The 21,277-nt window shown below is 35.6% G+C and overlaps 1 protein-coding gene across 16 annotated transcripts in view; it reads right to left on the bottom strand.

The window, feature by feature from the left end:
* Positions 1-1,622: 1,622 nt before the first annotated feature.
* Positions 1,623-21,277, bottom strand: part of LOC135224522 (afadin-like) — a 573,724-nt gene continuing 554,069 nt past the window's right edge. For 15 of the 16 annotated variants that reach the window (XM_064263577.1, XM_064263587.1, XM_064263579.1 and 12 more), the window contains 7 exons: positions 18,600-18,734; positions 12,272-12,458; positions 11,077-12,064; positions 7,015-7,899; positions 6,727-6,747; positions 4,345-4,439; positions 1,623-2,911 (listed from right to left, as the gene is read on the bottom strand). In XM_064263577.1, the coding sequence (XP_064119647.1) occupies positions 2,731-2,911; positions 4,345-4,439; positions 6,727-6,747; positions 7,015-7,899; positions 11,077-12,064; positions 12,272-12,458; positions 18,600-18,734 (2,492 nt within the window). In that variant the 3' untranslated portion in view covers positions 1,623-2,730. The remainder of the gene's footprint in view (positions 2,912-4,344; positions 4,440-6,726; positions 6,748-7,014; positions 7,900-11,076; positions 12,065-12,271; positions 12,459-18,599; positions 18,735-21,277) is intronic. The other variant, XM_064263578.1, reaches the window with a different exon arrangement.

Below are 21,277 nucleotides of genomic sequence, written 5' to 3'. Positions count from 1 at the left end.
CATCAAAATGTACCAATGTGGGATTAAGTCTGTAATTTTAGTTTCTTTTCGGTCCTTGTTTTATGTATGTTACTTGTCTATTAGATTTGTTATATTTTTCTGTAGTGATGGGAGGATTACTTGTCTCTAATTCAGAATTATTGTTTACTATAGTATATGGTTCCCATTATGATATTGGAGTTTAACCACTGATTTTGTTGTTTCTTTCTTTTTGAACTTCTATGCACCACAATTGGTGCTCAGGATTTGTGCCGGAGTTTTTCCATTATGGGGCCCAGGGGTACTCAAATCACCAATCATAAAAATATTTGAGGGAAAAAAAATAAAAAATAATCTTGAAAAGATGTCACTGGCCCCTCGCGAAGTTTAATTTTCCGCCAATGGCTTAAGTGAGAAAAATTACTCCCAAATGTCTGCATCCCTACCCTACCCCAAAAGGGATGGCATAACATAAATAGTATGGCCCAAGTGTAAGCAAAACCCACTTGCTAGGACTAAGAGTATTACAATTATATAATTACCCCCATTCTTATCACATTATCGGCAGACCAGACAGAATGCCAAGTTCTATTCCTAGAACCAAACACCCCCTGGAATCCATGGTCCAATTCTATAGAATAGTTCCGTCTGAAAAACACGTCCGAACATTGTCGGGTAGATGATGGATGTACCACAGTTCTCACTATTTAGCTTCAGATTCATCTCCACATTAAGCCATGATATGTTTTCCTATTCATTTGATTTGGAAAAATTTGACAAAAATGTTAAAGTCCACAAATATTAGCTAAAAAATTTAATGTTATATGGGTCTTTGAACCCAGGAAGAAATTCCTGAGGTTCGAGAGCCCCCTCACCATGTCAAGGTGGTCCCAAAATGAGGGGCAGGAAACCGAGTTGCACTTCTCGAGTGTGGTCAGGAGGAGCTCTCGAGAGACGACCGAGACTGGTGACGTTTCGCAATGGGTGGCAAAAAACTCGAAGAGGAAGGAGGCGATGCAGAACTTCCACTCCATTTGCCTCCACTTGGACTGGAAGAGACGGTAGGAGTCCCGGACCCTTTGTCCCTTCCTCTGGTAACTGCTGGGACCTGGTACAGGGCTAGCATGTGTCTTGCTGATCTTAATGAGTTCACTAACCGAGGCTGCAGACTTCTTTATTGGGTTAGATGAATCCGTCACTTTCTCATTACCAAAAAACTTTGTAATAATCAACATCATCATCTGTTGGATATTGGACTTGGGCTCAGAAGACAGATTCCTTCCTGGAGTGATGAAATACAGGCCTGTTATCTATTTCTCCCACTGAGAAGACCAAGAATCACACTCTTTACACTTTAAAGACTGAGAGCAATCTTGCCCACTGCAATTAGAACACAACGAATGCTGCTTAACTGCTAGCAAGAAAAAAATTTACCACCCTCCATATCTTTCTATGAGTGTCCAGAAATGTATTCAAGGCCATGGATCATTATCTTATGGTCAAATCTAACATACCAAGGTAGTGAAAAAGAGTGGGTAAAGCTAGAGCATCTACTTATGGCCAAGTTTAGTTCATGGCCAGTAAGTGCTAGGAGGCTGGGGAGAGATTCAAATAGAAAACCAGTAAGGATGAGTGAAACAATATTCTTTGTGTTGATGTATTGTGTAAAATGAGTGAAGGCTGACTGGAGCATACCTTTATCACAGACACTGCTAATCTTCTATTCCAAGTACCCCAGCCAACCATACAATGTTTAAAATAACATCATAAAATAACAATGTACAGTAATATATTTTCAATTAAGACAGTAATTAAATGAAATAATTTCTATCTAATTATTGTGACATAGGATTACAATTACTGAACCCTTTGTTTAATTCCATTAAACTTATTTTCCAAAATAGAACAATAGGAAAATGAGTCCATGGTTTCTCAAAATTATACAGAATATATATTTATAAAAGCAAAGGTGCAAGCCTCTGTCAAGTATGAAGGGGTGACCGACCACCACAATCCCCCCACACGCTTTACATATGTACATATATAGGAAAGGGGAGAAGAAGAGGAGGGGTCATAGCCAAAATAGTACTATATGAAATGAACATTTGAGTAAAAATTTATATATTTATGAATACTAGAATTTGGTCAGAATGGTAGGCATGTCTAGTATGTATCCCAACAAACATCAGTATCTTCTTTAAAAAATTGAAAGGCATATGTAAACTTGCTATCTATACAATGTGTATCAAACAAAATTCTGAGTTTCAAGCATGTTAGTGACAGCATTGGCCAATAAAATCTCTAACAACAATGGCCCATAAATCAAGTCACTTCTTTACAATTTGTACTTGTACCCTCTGATGTATATAATAAGCAAGCTACTAATTTACATGTATTTAAAGTTAAGGAAGCTGCCAAGTAAAATGACTCAATAACAATGACAGCATTGTAAATACATACAAGAAAAAAATAAAATCCAGATACATCTGTATTCAGTGTTCTGCACTGTAATAAAACTTTCAGCTATGCAAAAATAAAAATGCACTGTACATGGTTTTGGAATTTGGTTTGTTAAGCCATAATTGGAAAAAGTAATTTGCATGCACTTGACTTTTTTTTCATTGGCTTTATACATTATGTAGAGTTCCTATTTACTAAAATGGAAGTTAAAATAAAACTTCAACTTAGTGAAACAACATAAAATGCTCAGCAGCACTGAATTAAAAAATAGAAACAACTGCCACTGTCACTTCAGTGTTCAATATCTCTCTGTGCTCGACTAATTTTAACTTTGTCTTTAGGGGTTTCTCCTTCTCCTGTTTCCATAGCAAACATTTTCATCTTTTCTTTGAACGTTAACTTTTCAGGACCTGGATTCTTTGCTGCAGCTTGTTCAGCTTGTTTCTGTTGAAGACGCCTCATTCTTGGATCTCTGAAAGCAAAAAAATACAACAATGATAAATGAAATGGGAAAAGAACACTATTTTGAATTGCTGAAGAAAGTACAGTTTAGATTAAAATATTAGCTTTACAGTAAGAGCCTACAATGGTTAATGTAAGTTTTTCACATATACAAGTCATAAAACTATGATTGTTACTTGATTATTTGCATTTTCATTTGAAAATACAAAAAATGACAGGGTTGTGAGAGTGAAGAAAAGTGTTAAAATAATGTTATACAAAGGAACAAATTACACAGCAATGTATAAAGTATGAAGACATAAACAACACAGTGTGGAAGTACTGAAGGTGTTGGAATAAATGCTGAGATAAATTATGAGATTTATGACTGTCAGAGGCATAAAAGTACCATGTAGAAAGTAAGTTGTATTACATGCTTGTGGATCTTGAGAAAAGTTGAACTAAATACTAAGACAATCAATTAAATGGGTATATTATGAAGACAGAGTACTTGAAAAATGCACTGAGCAAGATGGTACTATATCATGGCATAAGATCTGGAGTGAAAACAGTGGCAGGTATGTCCAAAGAATGACCCGGTACAGTACTACAAATGAAAACAAAGGAAGAGTTATCAAATCTGTTTAAAAGATATAGGCTCTGACTGAAGAAAGCTGAAAATCGGTGTAAGCATAAGAGAGGTTATATAGAAAAATGGTCATAGTACTGTGGATGAGATGTAACTATACTAGAAATCAAATGTACATGGATAAAAATGGATATGTTTAGGATGCAGAAATCAATAAAAACTAAGGATATCTGAAGGATGGTAAGTGAAAAAGTGAAGAAATGGAGGAAGCAAATACTGGTATGATAAAAAGGCAGAATCTGGAAGAGGTAAAACATTTGTTACTTTGGTAACATACCAGATTCAACGGTCATGAAAGATTGGTGGATTACTGGTACTACATTTATATATATGAGAGCATCCAATCAATGAAAGGATAAAAAAAGGAGTAGAAACTTATGACAGATACAAAAGATCTGTGCTTTTCTATGCAATTGACACGGGTTAAGAGATTCATTCCTAAAAAACGCAGGGAAGTTTATGCCACAAACAAGGAAGTAGATGCTAAAAAGAAATAAAAAATTGAAATGTGAAAGGCTGATATGGTTTGAGCCAGGCATATGAGAAGGATAAATATGGTAGATATGGAAGTGGGCAACCAATGGTAGTGTACAATATGAAAAAAAATGGCAGTGATGAAAGTTGGAGTGAAGAGGAATTCATGTAGAAACTAAGTTTAAAAAGAAGTAGGGTGAAGAAACCTCATAAAAGTCTAATAACAATAATGACAGTTATGACTTCTACATATAGAAAAAATTACAAATGCATAAAACTCTTAAGCGCACAATTTTAGCTGGAGAGAACTAAAATATTCTTCTATATAGATAACAAATTACCTGTAAACTTCCTGGGCTCCAATAACACCTGGGGTACCAATTATACTACGTGTTGGTGAAGAATTCAGCAGAGTTTCAGCTTCGTTAATAAAATTCTGTAAGAAATAATATACATTTTCTTAATGAAATTTTGGAAGAAACAGGTAAATTACAAAGATCAAAATTCAATGTACAGGCAGTCCCCGGTTTTCGGTGCTCGGTTAATGGCGATCCAGTTTTATGGCACTTGTCTAGCGCCATAAAATTGGCGACCATAGGGTGCCGAGTCCTGGTTATCGGCGCCTTCCAATAATAGAGTTATGGCACCATAACCTACCTATCAGAGTTGCCATTAACGGGTTATCGGCGCCATTAACCAAATATCTGTGCTGTAAATCGCTGAATTTCGGTTGTTGTTTTTGATTTAGCTGACCTTGTGTCAGCATGGGCTCTTGCTCACAGAGCAGCCCGTAATACAATTTCGGTTAATGGCGGTTTTAGCTTATCAGCACCCTACCGATAACCAGGGACTGCCTGTATTAGTATTTATATTCAAGCCAAGGAATTCACACTGCCAACCAAAATGAAAATAAAAAACAAAATCCTAGGCTGATGTTTTAGGGCTCAAAGTGCAAATAACTGACAGACCCATTGCTACTTAATTTTTAATGTGAACTTACTGCACGATTACAGTAATATAAGTAAGGGGCTACTCCTAAAAAGATCTTTTATCTTCTATCCAATTCAGTATACGTACTGGATTACGAAATGGAGAGCGATTATTGGTCTTTTACATGAGTGTAGTTACATTTTAGATGTCTTCTTGAATGAGTATTTTTCCCAAAATTGCTGTGTTCCTCTGAAATTCCAACCCTGATCTTACTTGTGCATAGCAAATTTCATGATCATAATGAAACAAGGCAAAAAATGCCCAACAATTTAATTCATGTAAAAATGGATCAAATATCATCAGCTGATTGAGTTTTACCGACATCATCACAACCATCATTAGTTGCTAAATGAAATCCATTTCAGAGATTTGTTTTATATGTAAATTATCAAAAAGTTTAAAAATGCAACTTATTTTTCCCATAAATGCAGTAAATGAAATGAAGTAGTGCTGTGATTGGCCAGTATCGGATGTTACGTTTGGCTCTTCCGAAACATTTTGTGGCATGCACATTACTCTTTTCTTCTGCCACAGCTACACCTGTAAATTTAATGACATAGTACTTTCTTAACACTTTTCTCTCCATTGAGTGAAGGATGAATAAAGATTTATTTTATTATTACTTATGGAAGTCACCTTTGAAAATTATCAATTCTTTAACAAGTTGACAACTGTAACACAAACCTTAATAAATGTGTGTTAGCTACAGTAACTGAAATCGGCAAATGGCTGTTTTTTTTATTCAACTGTTGATTCAGTACTTGCTGTTGTTTATGCCAGTGTCTTGCCAGCAGTAGTAAGTGGCTGTTAATTATAATCAATAATGATGAATTCTTATATTAGTCACAACGTTGGTGAGCCTGATTTAATGTATGAAGATTTGCATCTAAATTTAACCTAATGAACTTCTAGGCCTATTTATTAGTTAAAAGCTAACTAGGATATAATATAGGTACAGAGATGATGGCATTAATGTCACTTATTTATTTCCCTTGTTCAATAATTACTGCTATACAGAATTGCTCTTATCTGGATGTTAACACGTTGCTTCCCCAGATCTTCATTCTTTTGACAAGATTGCCAAAATTTATGATTTCCTTTATTCTTCAACAGTGATTATGATTTAAACCACTAGCAGGGGATATCATGTTTGGCAACTTTTCTATAGCCTGTACTTTAACAAGAAACTTCCATTTATGTCTCCCCCTCTTCCCTGCCATAATACTGATTCAAAAATTCACAGCTGTAATCCTATTCATGCCATCTGTTTTCCCTTGCTATTCTTGACACAAGGCCTGCTATTCTTTGGACTGTAACTTGCAAATTATAATTAATTAGCTTTTTCATATACTTTAAATGTTTTCTCATTTTACATCTTGATAATGACTTCTATCATTAACTTTTACTTAATATCATCAGCTGTAACTCATGTTACTAAGTTTGCTACTACAGTACAACAAAGGATCTATCTTACAAGGATATAGTGTCATAAGATTAACAATGCACAATATTTACTGTACTTTTCTTCCTTTTGTAGCACTCATAAAAGAAAACTCTTTAAAAATGAAATTCCATATACAAAAATGTAACTACAGTAACACTTGGATTCAAATAGGCTATTCATGTAAAATTATAAGAAAATACTTAATAACAGAAGTAATAAGCCATGCAATTCAGTTACTTAACTCACTGTACATCAGTTCAATGAATAATGATAAAAATCCATTACTTGCCTTATAAAATGGTCTTGGGAGCTTGAAAACAGATGAAAGCTATAAGTCAAGTTTTGTTTAATACAAAAAGAATACCATGTGAATATTAAATTTCTCTTAAATATGCACAGTACATACTAAGCTAAGTCTGTGAATTAAATTTTCTCAATTCTGCAAAATAACTAAAAGACATGAAGCAGAGAGATAGTTAAAGTTTCTAATAATTCAACCAAAGCTTTAGCTATACGTAATAACACACTTCACAGTCAGTGGTGAATGTTATTAGTAGTATCACTAAAAGATACTTACATTAGGATCTTGGGGAGTTTTCTCTTGATTTGCATTGCTGTCATATGTAATATGTGTTTCCACAGTAGCTGGAGTTTCTGAAAACTGCACACGCTTGATGGTAGCTGATGAGGTATCAGTGCCTTTATACCTGCTATTTGAGGATGCAGATGTTGGAGTTTGCTGTTGCATAACAGAATAAGAGGAGCCTCTTTCTGGTGGAACAGGACTGTTCTGTGCTACACTTACCACACTCTCTCCACGATTTCTGATATCAGGTCCCACTCCATGTTCCTGATAACTAGCATGAGATCCCCCCCCTCTCATCCCATTTACAGGGCCATTACTATACTGTGGCTGGAATGGGGTAGCAACAAGCGAATCAAGCCGCTGACTTGCATGATGTTGGTGTTGATAATGCAAATGCTGTGAAGGGGCAGCCTGCTGCTGTTTTTGTCGCATTTGTTCTTCTTGTTGCCGACGCTGAGCCTCCCGTAAAAGCCGTTCTTCTACTTCACTTGCAGCCTCCAGCTCTTGCTGTTTTCTCCTAATTTCATCAACTCGACGGGCTCTTTCATCATCAACAGGTCCTCCTCCATTCATGCGAGGTTCTTGGGTTACTGAAGACAGGGGTTTACTATCTTCCTTAATTAAAGGTTCTAAGGTCTGTCGTGAACTGTCTTTATTTTCATTTTCATTTGGATCATCTGCCTCATCATCATCTTCATCCTCATCATCATCATCCTCATTAGTTAGGGCTTCTTCTGCACGCCTCTGAAATTCTTTTTCTAGTCTTAATGTACGAAGTCTCTCATCTTGCTGAGATGTCCGAACTTCAAGTGCCTCTAAAGATGAAATTTGCTCATCCCTCCAATGCCGTACAGCTTCACGGCGACGGCGATCATTCTGTAACAATATCAATATGTTAGACTTATCTTTTTTTTATGTTGTTGACCATTAATTATATTCTAAACCATTTATTTAACTTGTAGTAGTTAATATTTTTCTATATATGAAATTTTTTAATGTTTCAACCTCTTGCTCACTGTCAATATTATCTACCACCCATTACAGACGTAAATAATACTATATGGAAATACATTATTTTTTGCTTTTCTGTTTTACCTCATTGTGGAGAGTATAAACATTTTTCTCTCAAGGAATGAATAATTCAGTCCTCATACAGTTTCAGAATTAGGTCAAATGGACAATTTGTGGAGCTTATTCAACACTGAAATGATCAATTGCTGTATATACTATGTATATGCATAATGGTTGTAAAAGTACACATTATTGATTATGAATATCTAATACCACACAAATGTACCTTTAAACAAAATCATACTGCATATTATAGGATTCACTGCCTTTCACAGATCAGACAAGGATCATTAGGCCTAGCCAAACATTCACTATAGGTTAACCCTTAAGAGCCAGGCTAAAAAAAAAAAAAAAAAAAAAAAAAAAAAAACATGCAGCACCCCAGGCCGGGGAACTTTGAGGTCGGCCAATTTAAGAAAAAACACATGAATCAAAAGAGGAAGCTATGCAAATGCACATGGTGTACAAAATATTCTAAATAAAAGACTATTTACAACTCCTTGATTGTCTTTTACAAGACAATCATAAATTTACCAAGTGATAAATGTTTTTTAAATGAAAAATTTCAATTTTATTTTGTAAAATTATAATTACAGCTCACACAATCTCAAAACAGATAAAGACTAAAATCAGTAACAAATCATGAGTATATTTGTTGTAATACATTTACTTAAATTTACTGAGATTGATGATTGATTATACAGTGGTATCTTGACCTACGTGTTTACTTCGTTCTGTGGTCAAGCTTGTAGCTCTTCTTGCTCAAACATCAAATCAATTTTCCTCATTGAAAATAATTAAAATGGCCTTCATCCATTCCAACCCTCTAAATGCTATCCCATATTTTTATGTTTCATGTTATTAAATAAGGAAAATACATTTCTACATAACAAATAATGCATAAATATATAATAGAAAGAATATGTAAAGATATAATAAGGCTGAAAGTATTTTTTTTAACATTACATTCGTTATGTAAATGAGTATAGCCATGAACAACTGAACGAGAAAAAACTTTTTTTGCTAGGTACAACCGAATTGGATAACAACAACATCCGTTTGGCTTGTATGAACCATCGCACGAGAGAGTAAACAATTACCACAGCTGTGTTATAAATGACGTTATGTAGAATAGGACTGAGATATTTTTATGTAATAACTTTGTTTGCTATAGATCAAAGATCAACAAGGAAATACACAGTTAAATTTAAACAAAGTTGTAGCTGAAGCTGAGAAAACTGTTCAAGGTGCTAATGACTATTATCGTGCATAAGCAACAAGGATGAAACTCCTGTAAACTTATGCCATCCAACACAACTGTAGATAAAAAACTGAGAGAAAATAATTTTAATCAAAACTACTGGGCTTCATGCCGATAAAATATAAATAATGTAAAGCTTGTATTACCATGAAATAAAGCGAAAACAGGGAACGGAATCACATAATATTTTTACTCAATACACATGCCGCCAATGTAATGTTAACAAAAAAATAATTTAGTTCACAATCATAACAGGATGTATTCAAGTCATATTTCGACTTAAAAACACATCGTATAACGAAAAATTACCCGTCTCATATAAGTCAAGTATCTAGATATTAGTTTATGCTGACTAGAATCAAGAAAATTCGCTCAGAACTGAGTTAGACTCCTATTCACTATCAGATGACTTCCAAATCAAAACATTGACCAATATCTTAGTAATATTTTATAATGCAATAATATGAGAATACGTACATACAATATTATTGGATACATTGAAGTAATGTACGTATAACTTTTTTAAAGATTTATGGAAAAGATGCATATCTACTTTTTCTTCTTTGCTTATCTTAATTTTTGTCACTACACCATCTATGTAGCAGTGGCATCTCAAGCTTGTACCTTAATTTTTTGCTCGCGTAACAAAGCAAAAAATTGACCGAGTGACAACTCCTACCTCAGATAACTCGTACATTAATTCACTTGTAGGTCAAGATACCACTGTACATGTTTTTTCTAATATTCCTTTGGAAAATTACAATTATAAATGACATTCTTAAGAACTAAAACCAACAGCAACCCGAGTATATTTAAGAGCAAATATTATATAAAAAGACGTCATGTGAGAGTGAGGCAGTACGTATGTCTCCTTGAAGTCAAGGACACAACTAAGTCATGAGCTGCCTAGAATCAGCGAGCTGAACCAGTCTAAAAGTTGCAATTAGTGAATTTACAGGTTATAGAAGTAATAAAACCTCTTTCCTGCCCGATTCCCCCAAATTGATGGTCTGTAATATTGATGCTCTCTATGACTGAATCCGTACACCACCTAAAACCTGTTGTTGCTACTCATATGAGTTTAGCCGTCCATGAAGGGTTAATATTAAAAATTTCTTATAGTATTTTTATTATAAATAAACAAAATGTAATAAATAGCTTTGTATTTGATGCTGCATATGCAAAAAAATTAGGCCTACAATTTTGAGTGCTAAAATAAAACCCTCTTTGCTTAAAAAAATTTTTTTAAGGCCAAGTCGCAATAAAAATTTAACGCCACAATTCTTTACGAAAAAACATTCGCAATAACAATAATCTGTTGCTTGGCTGCCATAATACAGAATACATTAGCGAGTGACTTAGTTCTTTGTTTTAGACTAAGCTAGCCTTGTGCAGACAAAGGTTCTTGCTCTGGGGCAACCCATAACCCAGTAACAGAAACTTAGTCTGTTACCACAGCGCATCATGCGCCTACGCGGCCAGGCAAATAGCTGCCAGATACCACCCGCTGAATAGCCTGCCATATGCCTATTGCCTGAAACATTAAAGGAACTGATGCACTGTTTTGTATCCCAGTGGTACTCTACAGTAGTATAATCAAACAGCCATGTTCCTATGAAAATAAAGTTATCACTTTCTGGCATACTGAATTTTAGAATTGCATTACTTCCTCAAAAACACAGTAATATTAAATAAAAAAAAAAAATAATAGTGTATCTTACTCTGTCTTTCTCTTCTCTGTCCCAAGGGCTGGCTGCATTAAAAGCTGCTTTGTTTGGTAACTGATTAGAACTGTACCCCACACTTGAAGTTGGTCTGCTACCCTGAAGAAGTGGATGTGTTGAAGTTGGCGGTGGAGGTGGAGGTGGAGAGTCACGATAACCATCTTCTGGTGGTGGTGGCCTTGGAGGACCGCCTTCATAGCCAGGCCCTATACCATCATAGCCAAACTGTCTCGAAGGCTTTTCAGGAGCTTCAGGAGAAAGGGGAGTTTGTGACAATCCTTGGGATTTTGGCTTTGGTGCTGTTGGAGGAGGATGTTTTCCTGGGAAGCCATGTGGCTGTCCAGGAGGATACTGAGAATGGGGATGATGCTGAGGTGGGACCTGAAGACCTGAAATAGGCCCCTGAGGGCTAAGTGTTTGTGATGAAGCTGGATGGTAACCAGAGTGTTGCTGACTTGGAAATCCTTGTAAGCCTCCATATCCATCTGCTGAGAAAGGTGAGTTAGCAGGATATGCATTTGGTACTCGATGATGTGGCTGATGAGGCCCTGGTCGTTGTTGCTGGGGGTTTCCTGAATGACCATTCAGACGCATGCGTTCTTCTCGTCGACGCACTTCCTCTGTCATTTCCATCATTTTTGCATCAGCACGAATGTCACGCTGAGATGCTGGACGCTGTAAATCGTTTCGATGAGACATCATATCCTCTCGCTGCATAAAAGCAGATGCTGGTCTATGGTCACCTCTTGGGTCAGGTCGAATGTGATCAGAACGAACTTGTTCAGTGGGACCTTGAGAAGTAGGTGAACCCAGTGGAAGGGGCTGTGCAGGTCTCGTGCGTGTTGAGCCCATACGAGGATCCTGTGGACCCTGATGAAAGTTTACGTTTTGGTAATACCTTTCTTCTTCAACCACTAGACTTGGATTGCTTGGATGACGACCAACAGCACCTTGATAGCTTCCATCACTTAAATTCTGGATGGACCTGAAAATAATTACATTGCTTGTTATTATAGTATAGCTGCTTGAAACAAAGAATTGAAGTGTAATAAAAATGTAATGAAAAGTTTCTATTCACAAAAAGTTCATGATAAACTAAGGCTACATTGTTAACATTAAACTGAATACATAAAACAATTTATTGAAAATTCTCACTCACTAACTAGACATGAAACAGGCTATCACATTCTACCTGGAACGAACTGGAGGCTGCTGTTGCTGTTGGTGATGTTGCTGCTGTTGCATATGATGTTGGTGATGGGACACATGAGAAGTGGGTGGCTGTGAAAGGGATGTGTTGGACGAAGTGCGGGAGTAAGAGGGGTTGAAGACCTCCAATGAGGCAGCTTTCCCCCCTACAACACTGCTCCCACCATCACCTGTGAAAATATTTCTGATGATGATAGCTGTCACACACCACTACCTTACACCATATCTCAATTTTCTTTGACAATGTATAGAAAGGATACATCTTACAATCAATCTTGATTCCCAAATAAATTAATAGCCCCTGCTTCTCTGACCTAATCCAAGCTGCTAGAGTTTAATCCACACTTCTTTTAAAAAGAATATGATGTAAGAATTTTCTTACACATTTGCTTATATCTGTCAGGAAAGGCAAAAAGGGAAATAAGCCAGATTACCTTCAGTGAAAAATTTGATAATTTCAGTAAGCTTAAGCCAGGAAGAGCATACTTTTTCTGACACATAAAAGGAAATAAACCTAAGAAAACAGGAAATTTTTACAGGTCCTTAGGAAACTTGATATATCAGCTACATGCTGATCAAAAGATTCTAAGATAAACAGCAAAGACTCTATACAAATTAAATGCCAAGGAAACAGCAACAATTTTTAATGCTACTGCCCTCAGAGAAGGTCTCCCCCCTTAACTCTTTCAATGCTACATAGATTGGTAAGTAATGTGCCTATGGAAGGCATAGGGAAAAGTCAAGATCGAAAAAAATATTCATATACATGTACGTAGTAGTATTATTATTTCAAAGTAAGTCAAAGCTGGCACACATAATCCATAGATTAATACAATTCAATAGAATAGTAAAGATATATAGCTTGAAGGCTGACGTTCCCTCTGGTTTTGACCACATATTCTCAAGTTGAGGGTCAGCAGGGGGTCCACAAACATGGACTATGATATACAAGCCACCAGAATCCCTGTTTTTTTTTAATAAAAATAAAAAAGCAATGCCACATCCTTTATATCAAATACCAATATGAATATTGGCCAGTAATTAAATAATATTGATGAGCCAAAAAAGCGATTTAATAAGAACAGAAAAGTTATAATACAAAATTAGTTCACTATACACAGCCATCTTTTTATAGTCAGCGGTTGTCACAATTTTGTCGTTACTGCAAAAAAATTTGCCAAGTTTGATTCCAGCTTGGTGTCAAGTTGTCACTGCAATATTTAGTACTGTGAGAACGTTTCAAAGATTGACCATGCATGAAAAAAAAAATAGAAAATCATATTTTTCAACATGGCAAGTCCTTTGATGAATTATGAATGTATACTGTATACTGAATTATGTTTATTCTCTATTTATACATCAGTTTATTACTCAATAAATCATTCAGTAAGATTTCCCTATTAAGTTCTAGCAAAAGATTAGTTGTATGACTGTAGGGAACCTCATCAGGCCTATTCTAACACTAGACGGTGACTTGTATTATTGTGCAGTAAAGATAAAAGACTTTAAATCACACTGGTGCATTAGACTTGGTAGTTTGCACATGACCATGGCAGCTCTGAAATGCTTCAGTAAATATGTCGAAGGTAGTGGAATAAAGACAGCATGGGAAGAATTAAGTATCTATGGACCTGCTACAGTAAGACAAATACTTGATGGAAGACATGTTTATAGATACTTAGAGGCACATACAGTAACACTAATTGCTCTGGATCATTTGCATTTTCAGGTTGCCTTTACTGATGAAGAAAAGGAAAAATTGATACCACTTATGAGGGAAACTGAACAAGATTTCCTATCATACTTGAAGCAACCAATGGAAGATCAGAATAATTGGATTATTTAAGACACATATTAAACATATGCACAGTGTCCTGGAAAATGCTGATGTATTTACACAGATGAAAGAACTGCACAAACAAGGGAAAGGCATTCATAAGTTCATGATGAACTATATGAACCAAGCATAAACCCTGCTAATGTTTATTGCTGCAACTAGAAAAGCTGACTGGAAACTTCATTTAGCAAAAACTGAAGAGTTGTTGCCTACTTCCATGCACATAACCAACATAAGTATGGCAGATGGGGCCCCCTTTATGTTGCTGACATGTTAGAATTGCAAGAAAAAGATGAAGAATTATGGAAGTTTCTAGATGAAGGTAACTTTGTTGTCAGCAAACACAGTACATCATTCACAGATGTTGACCCTGATCATACAACTGAACTGGAGTATAAGGAAATGAGAGGCAGAGGAGGTTTTGTTGGCATCAGAAGCAATGAACGTGCATTAGAGAAATGATCTATTATTGTATCCACACTAAACAGAGTAGCACAGGAGTTCAATTCAAACAACATGCTAGAATTGAAAGTCGACCATCACAGCAACTCCACCATGAAATAATGGATAGTAAGAGCACAAGGTTGTTGAAAAATGCTGCCAAACTTGAGGTCATTGGAAAGCAAAGAAATCCATTTGAGGAAAAGGACAGGTACAACCTAATTACTTTTGCTGTAATTCCATCCAAGGCATCTATGAATATTGAAAATCAAGATGACTTGGGTAGAGAGCCTTTAGAGAAGTGGTGGGTGTCCAATAGGATGGTTGAGATGACCACAGAATTTTGGGACCCTCAGAAGAAAAACAACATCAGCTACTTCAAAGTGACTGGACCATTAGTAAAAACTAAAGTAAAAGGTCAGATGATGTCAATAAGACAAGAGAGAGAACCTCTTTCAAACTATTAGTGTGGCTAAAAGTAGACATGAGTTTGATGTCAAGGATGTAATCGGGGAATCAACTTGCCATCACTCCTCCTTCAAAGTTCCATCCAGATGATTCCATCATCATGCTCTCTGGTAAATCTCAGGCATTTCCATATGTTTTAAAACTTCCAATACCAGAAGATACAAGCCAGCTTGCAATAGATGTCAGTACTAGTGCAACAGCAGTCCTTGTTATTGATGGAATGTGTGTGGTTAACATAACAAAATTGCATGACAAATTTACTGCCCAACATTTTGCTACCAAGTTTGTGGGCATAGTTGATAGCTGAGGTAAATCACATTCTGAAATTCGTCCAGTCTTTAACCAGTATTTGAGTGGATCACTTAAAGAAACAACCAGAGCCAAAAGAACAAAGAAATCAAGCTCTTACATTATCATGTACATGATACTAGAGAAATAAGTGTTAAAGCATTTTTATCAAATATTAAGACAAAAGAGCACTCACTGATATCTAGCAGAAAAAAACTTTGCAATTATAAGAACAATCCAAAGAAAGTACTAGTAATGCACCACACAAAAATAAGGGCAAACTGCAATCTCTCTTTTATCGTGAGAATGGAAAGTATGCCATAATTTGAAAGAAGGAGATCAACTAGTTTTACTTAATGCAATAGACATGAGGCCAAGGTAGATGTATTTTCTCTTGATACAGGTGTATATTTGTTTTGGTAACTGGTAGTTATCATCAGCTTCCACCACTGACATCTTTACTATGCAAAAAAGGAGACAAAATTTCAATCAGAGAATGCTATATGAAACTTGTCAAGAAATGAGCAGATGCCCTAGTTGGATGGTATACCTTCAAGGGGACTGACAACACAAGAGCATTTGCAGGAAAGGATGTGGCAAGCCATTTTAAAGCATTTTTGCAAAGTGATGACAAAATACCTGAAGCGTTTAGAATCTTTGGACTAACACCCAAAGTACCAGAATTGATTTTCAGGCAGATGGAAAGATGCTTGCCTGCTCTACAACACTTCAAATAAAAAATCAGATTCTGTCAGAGTTGAGATGGCTGCTATTTGCACAGAATGGCAAAGAAGGGCAACAACTCCCTCCCACACTCCAAACCTCACACTGAAAGGTCATATTTGCGACAACTCACTCTCACACTCCAAACCTCATACTGGAAGGTCATATTTCGTCGCTTGTATGGAAATCATCAAGTAGTACAACTTGCCCTGTTGTTCCACCAGCAATAGACTACTCATGGAAACTTGAAGATGGGCACTTGAAGCCAACTTTCTGCAACAATGCATGAGCTCCAGAGGCCCTATTAGAGCTTCAGAGATGTTTTTGCAATAGCCCATTGTCATACATTCAGATGTCAGCGCAAGAAAAATGAACTCGTGTGCACTGATTCCTGCTGCTGCAGTAATGATTGTGAAAATAAACAAAACTGGCCAACTGAAATAGATGAGGATATGATATTTTAGATATTCAACAAATTTTCATTTCAATAACCCAAGCTAGATTATTTTAAAAGAACTAAAACATATACAAAGACTGTTTAGTGATAGGTCTTCAGTAGCATTGAATGTTTTTAAGTATGAAGTTTTCTTTTATTTTCATAGTACATATTGGCATACAGAAATACTAAGTATGGTTTAATCTTTATTTTTCTTGCTATATTTCCTTATTTTGATATTATTATTTAGGTGAAAAAGGTACAATGTTGCTGTCTTTGATGCTGCCCAACTGACAAATTTAATATTTTTGTGGTTTTGGCAGCCATTTTGAAAAACAACCCCCACTTTATGAAATTAATTCTGATAACTTGACACCAAGTACAAATTGTGTCTATGTGGTATCCTTTACCCCATGAAAGAGGAAAATCAATCTTGGCAAATTTTATAAACAATAATACACTCACTGCCTGACTACTATCAGAATATGTTTGTAAGAGAGTCTTCTTCCAATATTATATTATTATTATTATTATTATTATTATTATTATTATTATTATTATTATTATTATTACTCAGAATATGAAACCTACTCATATGGGTCCAAAGCCATCAGACTTGAAATTCAATCCTCCAAAGAATATGTTCATTTGAAAGAAGGAACAAAAGGTAATAAGAAATACAGAAAGAAGAGATTAGTTATTAGAAAAGAAAAAATAAATAAATAGATACAAATGTATGTAAATGATTAAAATACAAGGACTGTATTAGAGTAATAATGTGTTGCATTTCATGTAAACTTTTAAAGTTCCAATTGCACCACATCCTCAGGGAGACTTCCACAGTCCAACAGTGTGAGGAATAAAGGACCTATGGAACTGAGAAGTTTGAGAGTGAGGTACATTTACTGCATATTGGTGATGCTTTTCATCAGTGAGTCTAGTCACTCTTCACTGGGAAATAAGATCAGGGATCAACTGTGAATGTGAATGCATTGATGGTCCGAGTCATAACTGTGTTAATGTTAGGAAACAGAAACCTACCACCAAAAACCACTCTTTGGCAGAAGCAGACATACACACCAGAAGAGTATCCTAGGAAAGGAAGAACAAGTGAGCTAAAACGTACAAAACCTGTCTTTAATTAGATGTTTCTCAACAGTAAGATGTGAGTCAAAAGTTATACCTAGAATAGTTAAAGCTTCAGATGTATTTAGCAGTCCCATCAACCTGTAAGGAAGGATGGGGTAGAAAATCTAAATGATATCTGCTAATCAATAGTTTTCATTTAACTAGAGTTCAGCCTTATACCACACTGAACTACACCATTCACTAATCTGTTCCATGTCACGACTAAGGCTAAGGGAAGCTTCATTTCTCAAAAGTGGAGGAGACTTTACTACGCTCACAAGTGTTGCATCATCATTACACTAAACAATTATGTTTCCGAGGTCAGCAACCATATCACTTGTAAACAATAAAACTAATGGCTGGCTAAGATCACTACCCAGCAGAACTCCACACATAATAGATCTTGGTTTGCTAAAGAAAACATCAAGAGTAAACTCACTAGTACTGGCTACCTGTAAGGAAATCTTGGAGTAATCCTAAAACATATTCCCCATTCCAAGAGTCTTTAGTTTTTTCTCTTTTATAAGTAATCCAATCAAAAACAGAACTCTGTCATAAGTTTTCCTCCCTTTGTCTTATTGACATTAATTTATGCTTCCTTAACTCTCATGTCATCACTGTACTGTACATATTGCAATTCTGTAAACAATATGTGGAAGTCTGAAACCACTAAATCTACATGTTTGATCAATCTTTAACATTACTCATTTACAATGTGTGGAATTCTATGCATTCTTTAGTATTTTTTGAATTGGTCAACATTCCCCCTTTCCTAGAGGTAGATTTGTCAACACTCAAGAATTATGTCCACTAAAACTTTTCCTGCAGGACTATTTTTTTTTTTTTTTTTTTTTTTTTTTACAGTCTTCTCTATGGCTGGTTTTTACATAAAAAAAAAATCACTGTACGTTTTTATTTCTCCTATGCTCTTTCTTCTCCCTCTGACTTATTTCAACCTATTTAAAGAACTCTGAAAAGTATAAAACTCACTGTTTAAGGATGGCACAGACTTAGATGACTGCATACGGGGAGCCTGGTGTGGATGTGTGGGTGGATCCTGACTATGTTCACGTAGGACTTTAGATGGCAAATCCCGTTCACTCAAGTGCCGACCACCAGGGTAACCTGAAATATTTGAAAACGTTATAGCACCCAAGAATTGCTCTTCAGCTTTTCAGTATTTCAAAATTATGAAAAAACTATAACATCTGATACCTATACAAATCTAAATTATAAACTGAGAGCTCTATAGCAGTTGCAAATCTGATATACTTTTTCTACTTTTATACAACATTAAAGGTTATAAAATACAAATTCATTCATTAAAGGCACACAAAAGGGAAAAAATAACCATTTTCTAAAAATACTGAATACTAGTATTACAATGGATTTTCCTTTCCATTAGAATGTACTAGCAAGCTTATTCAAATTTGACTGGTACACTTAAAGAAAAAATGGTATGCTAAACCAATATCAGTTCTCAGCTCCTCTTAAAGACATTTTGTCATGGATTTATTTCTTATTTCACAACTGCTTTATATCGTATATGAACCAAAACAAAGGAATCCTGTAATTCACACTCTAAAAGTCACACATTTATTGATTTGAAGAGTTTGCCTTACTCATCCAGTACACTTTTATCTATATAAAAAGTTCTAGAACATATACATCTTATATACTGTAAATATAATTTACTAATAGAGAACCTCATATTACAGGTAAATTTGTTCTCAGTTTTCACAATTGGAATAAACATTGTTGTCTCCCATGAATCAGGTACTGAGTGCTTTCAATGTAGGCAAATAATAGCTCCCCCACCCCGCCCCCCCAAAAAATAAAGCATTCACACCTGAAAGCAAAAGTGCATATTCACTTAAATCCACTAGACTAATTTAAGAAGCTATCAAAAGCATCAAAGAAATTACTGGTCATATTCCAGTGGTCTGAAGGCTTCAATTCCACCAATAAGCTCCTCCAATTTACTGCTTTTTCAAATGTTTCTGCTCAAGAAAAGTCAAGTGACTTTTGTCTTTACAAACTTTCCCACTATACGAATGTGCTTGTTATTTTCCAAATGTGGAGGTAGCCATAATATTGAACCTGGTAGTAATGGTGAGCAACTGCAGTGCAGATCCTTCATTTTCCAGGTTGAAAATAATTGAAAAATGCTTATGAACAAACAAGACACAGGGGTAATGTGAATCTGGCTGTCATGAGCTTTGAGTAAAGAATCCTATGCTCACTATACTTTGAGGATATAACATAGGAATTTTCCATTAGAGAAGTAAAAAAAGTAGGTGATGCTCCTGAGACCCACATCATGTGGGTGGTGGGACAAGTAGTGACTTATTTATTTATCTGTTTGAATACTTATCTTGAGTAAACTTGAGTGGGTAAGTTTAGAATGCTTCTGAATATAGTATATTTGATGACCATGTGATATATTTTCATTGGCTTAAATGTTATGTGTAGAAGTAATTTGGTCCCACTGCTGTTACTTGAAGATCGAAAAGGAAGACTCAGAGCAGAGCTGGGAAATTCAGTTCTGAGTTGTTTTACATCCATGAATAGATCCCCTTCCATATCTATTTCCTTTCTACTCTAATAAGATGCTATTCGCATTCATTGAATAGTAACGGTATACGTATTTATTATTGGTACCTTATGACGCCGTTAACCGAAACTGGGCCTGTTATGGTGTCATAAATCGGCAATTTTATGGCGCTAGACATCTAAAACCGGATGGCCATTAAGCAAGACCGCAGATAATGTGTTTTCAGAATTCACAAAGCATAATTTAAAGTGGAGAAAGACTGTAGTGTAAAAAGCAAGAGGGAGATTAGCTTTGTTTTCAAAAGTGTTTGTGACGTCACTCATGGAAATGATGACACTCGATGCTTCCAATTGTATTTAAATAATCATATCTTTCATGTTAAGAGAATTTTATATTCTGAAACCGTGAAATATTAAAGATTATATATGACTGTAATCCCACTTTCTCTCTATTCTTAATTTTGAAAGAGAACTACAGGCAGTCCCCGGGTTACGACGGGTTCGGCTTACGATGTTCCGAAGTTAAGGCGCTTTTCAATTATATTCATCAGAAATTGTTTCCAGGGTTACGACGCATGTTCCAGGGTTACGACGCCTCCAATGCTGATCTGGCACAAGAAATATGACATAAAAAATGCAAAATAATCAATATTTGAAGGTTTTTGTGATGAAAAATGCAATAAGAATGCAGTTTACATAGTTTTCAATGCACCCAAAGCATTAAAAGTAAAGTTTTCTTAGGAATTTTGATGATGTTGCGGTTTACGACGATTTTCGGGTTACAACGTGTCTCAAGAACGGAACCCCCGTCGTAACCCGGGGACTGGCTGTATTTAGATTAGTATAGCTGTACCTCGTCCTAAACTGCTTTTGCCCATTTTGAGTCAGAATCTCCCAGATCAGTAGCTCCCATAGAGAGATTTACTATTCTGATATTAGACACAATTTACGTTGCTCGTAATCCTGGAGGTCAAGCGAATTGGTCGGTCTTATCTCTCTCTCTCCCAACTGAAGGGGGTTTTGATTTTTACATTAACATAAACATTTTGTACTTAATGGTCACTCATAAATTTTAGATTTATCTAAATTCTTAATAGCATTGGGGTTGTCAGTGG

This window comes from Macrobrachium nipponense, chromosome 12 (assembly GCF_015104395.2).
Source record: "Macrobrachium nipponense isolate FS-2020 chromosome 12, ASM1510439v2, whole genome shotgun sequence".
NCBI classification, from domain to species: Eukaryota; Metazoa; Arthropoda; class Malacostraca; order Decapoda; family Palaemonidae; genus Macrobrachium; species Macrobrachium nipponense.
This window is presented reverse-complemented; position numbering and strand designations above follow the sequence as displayed.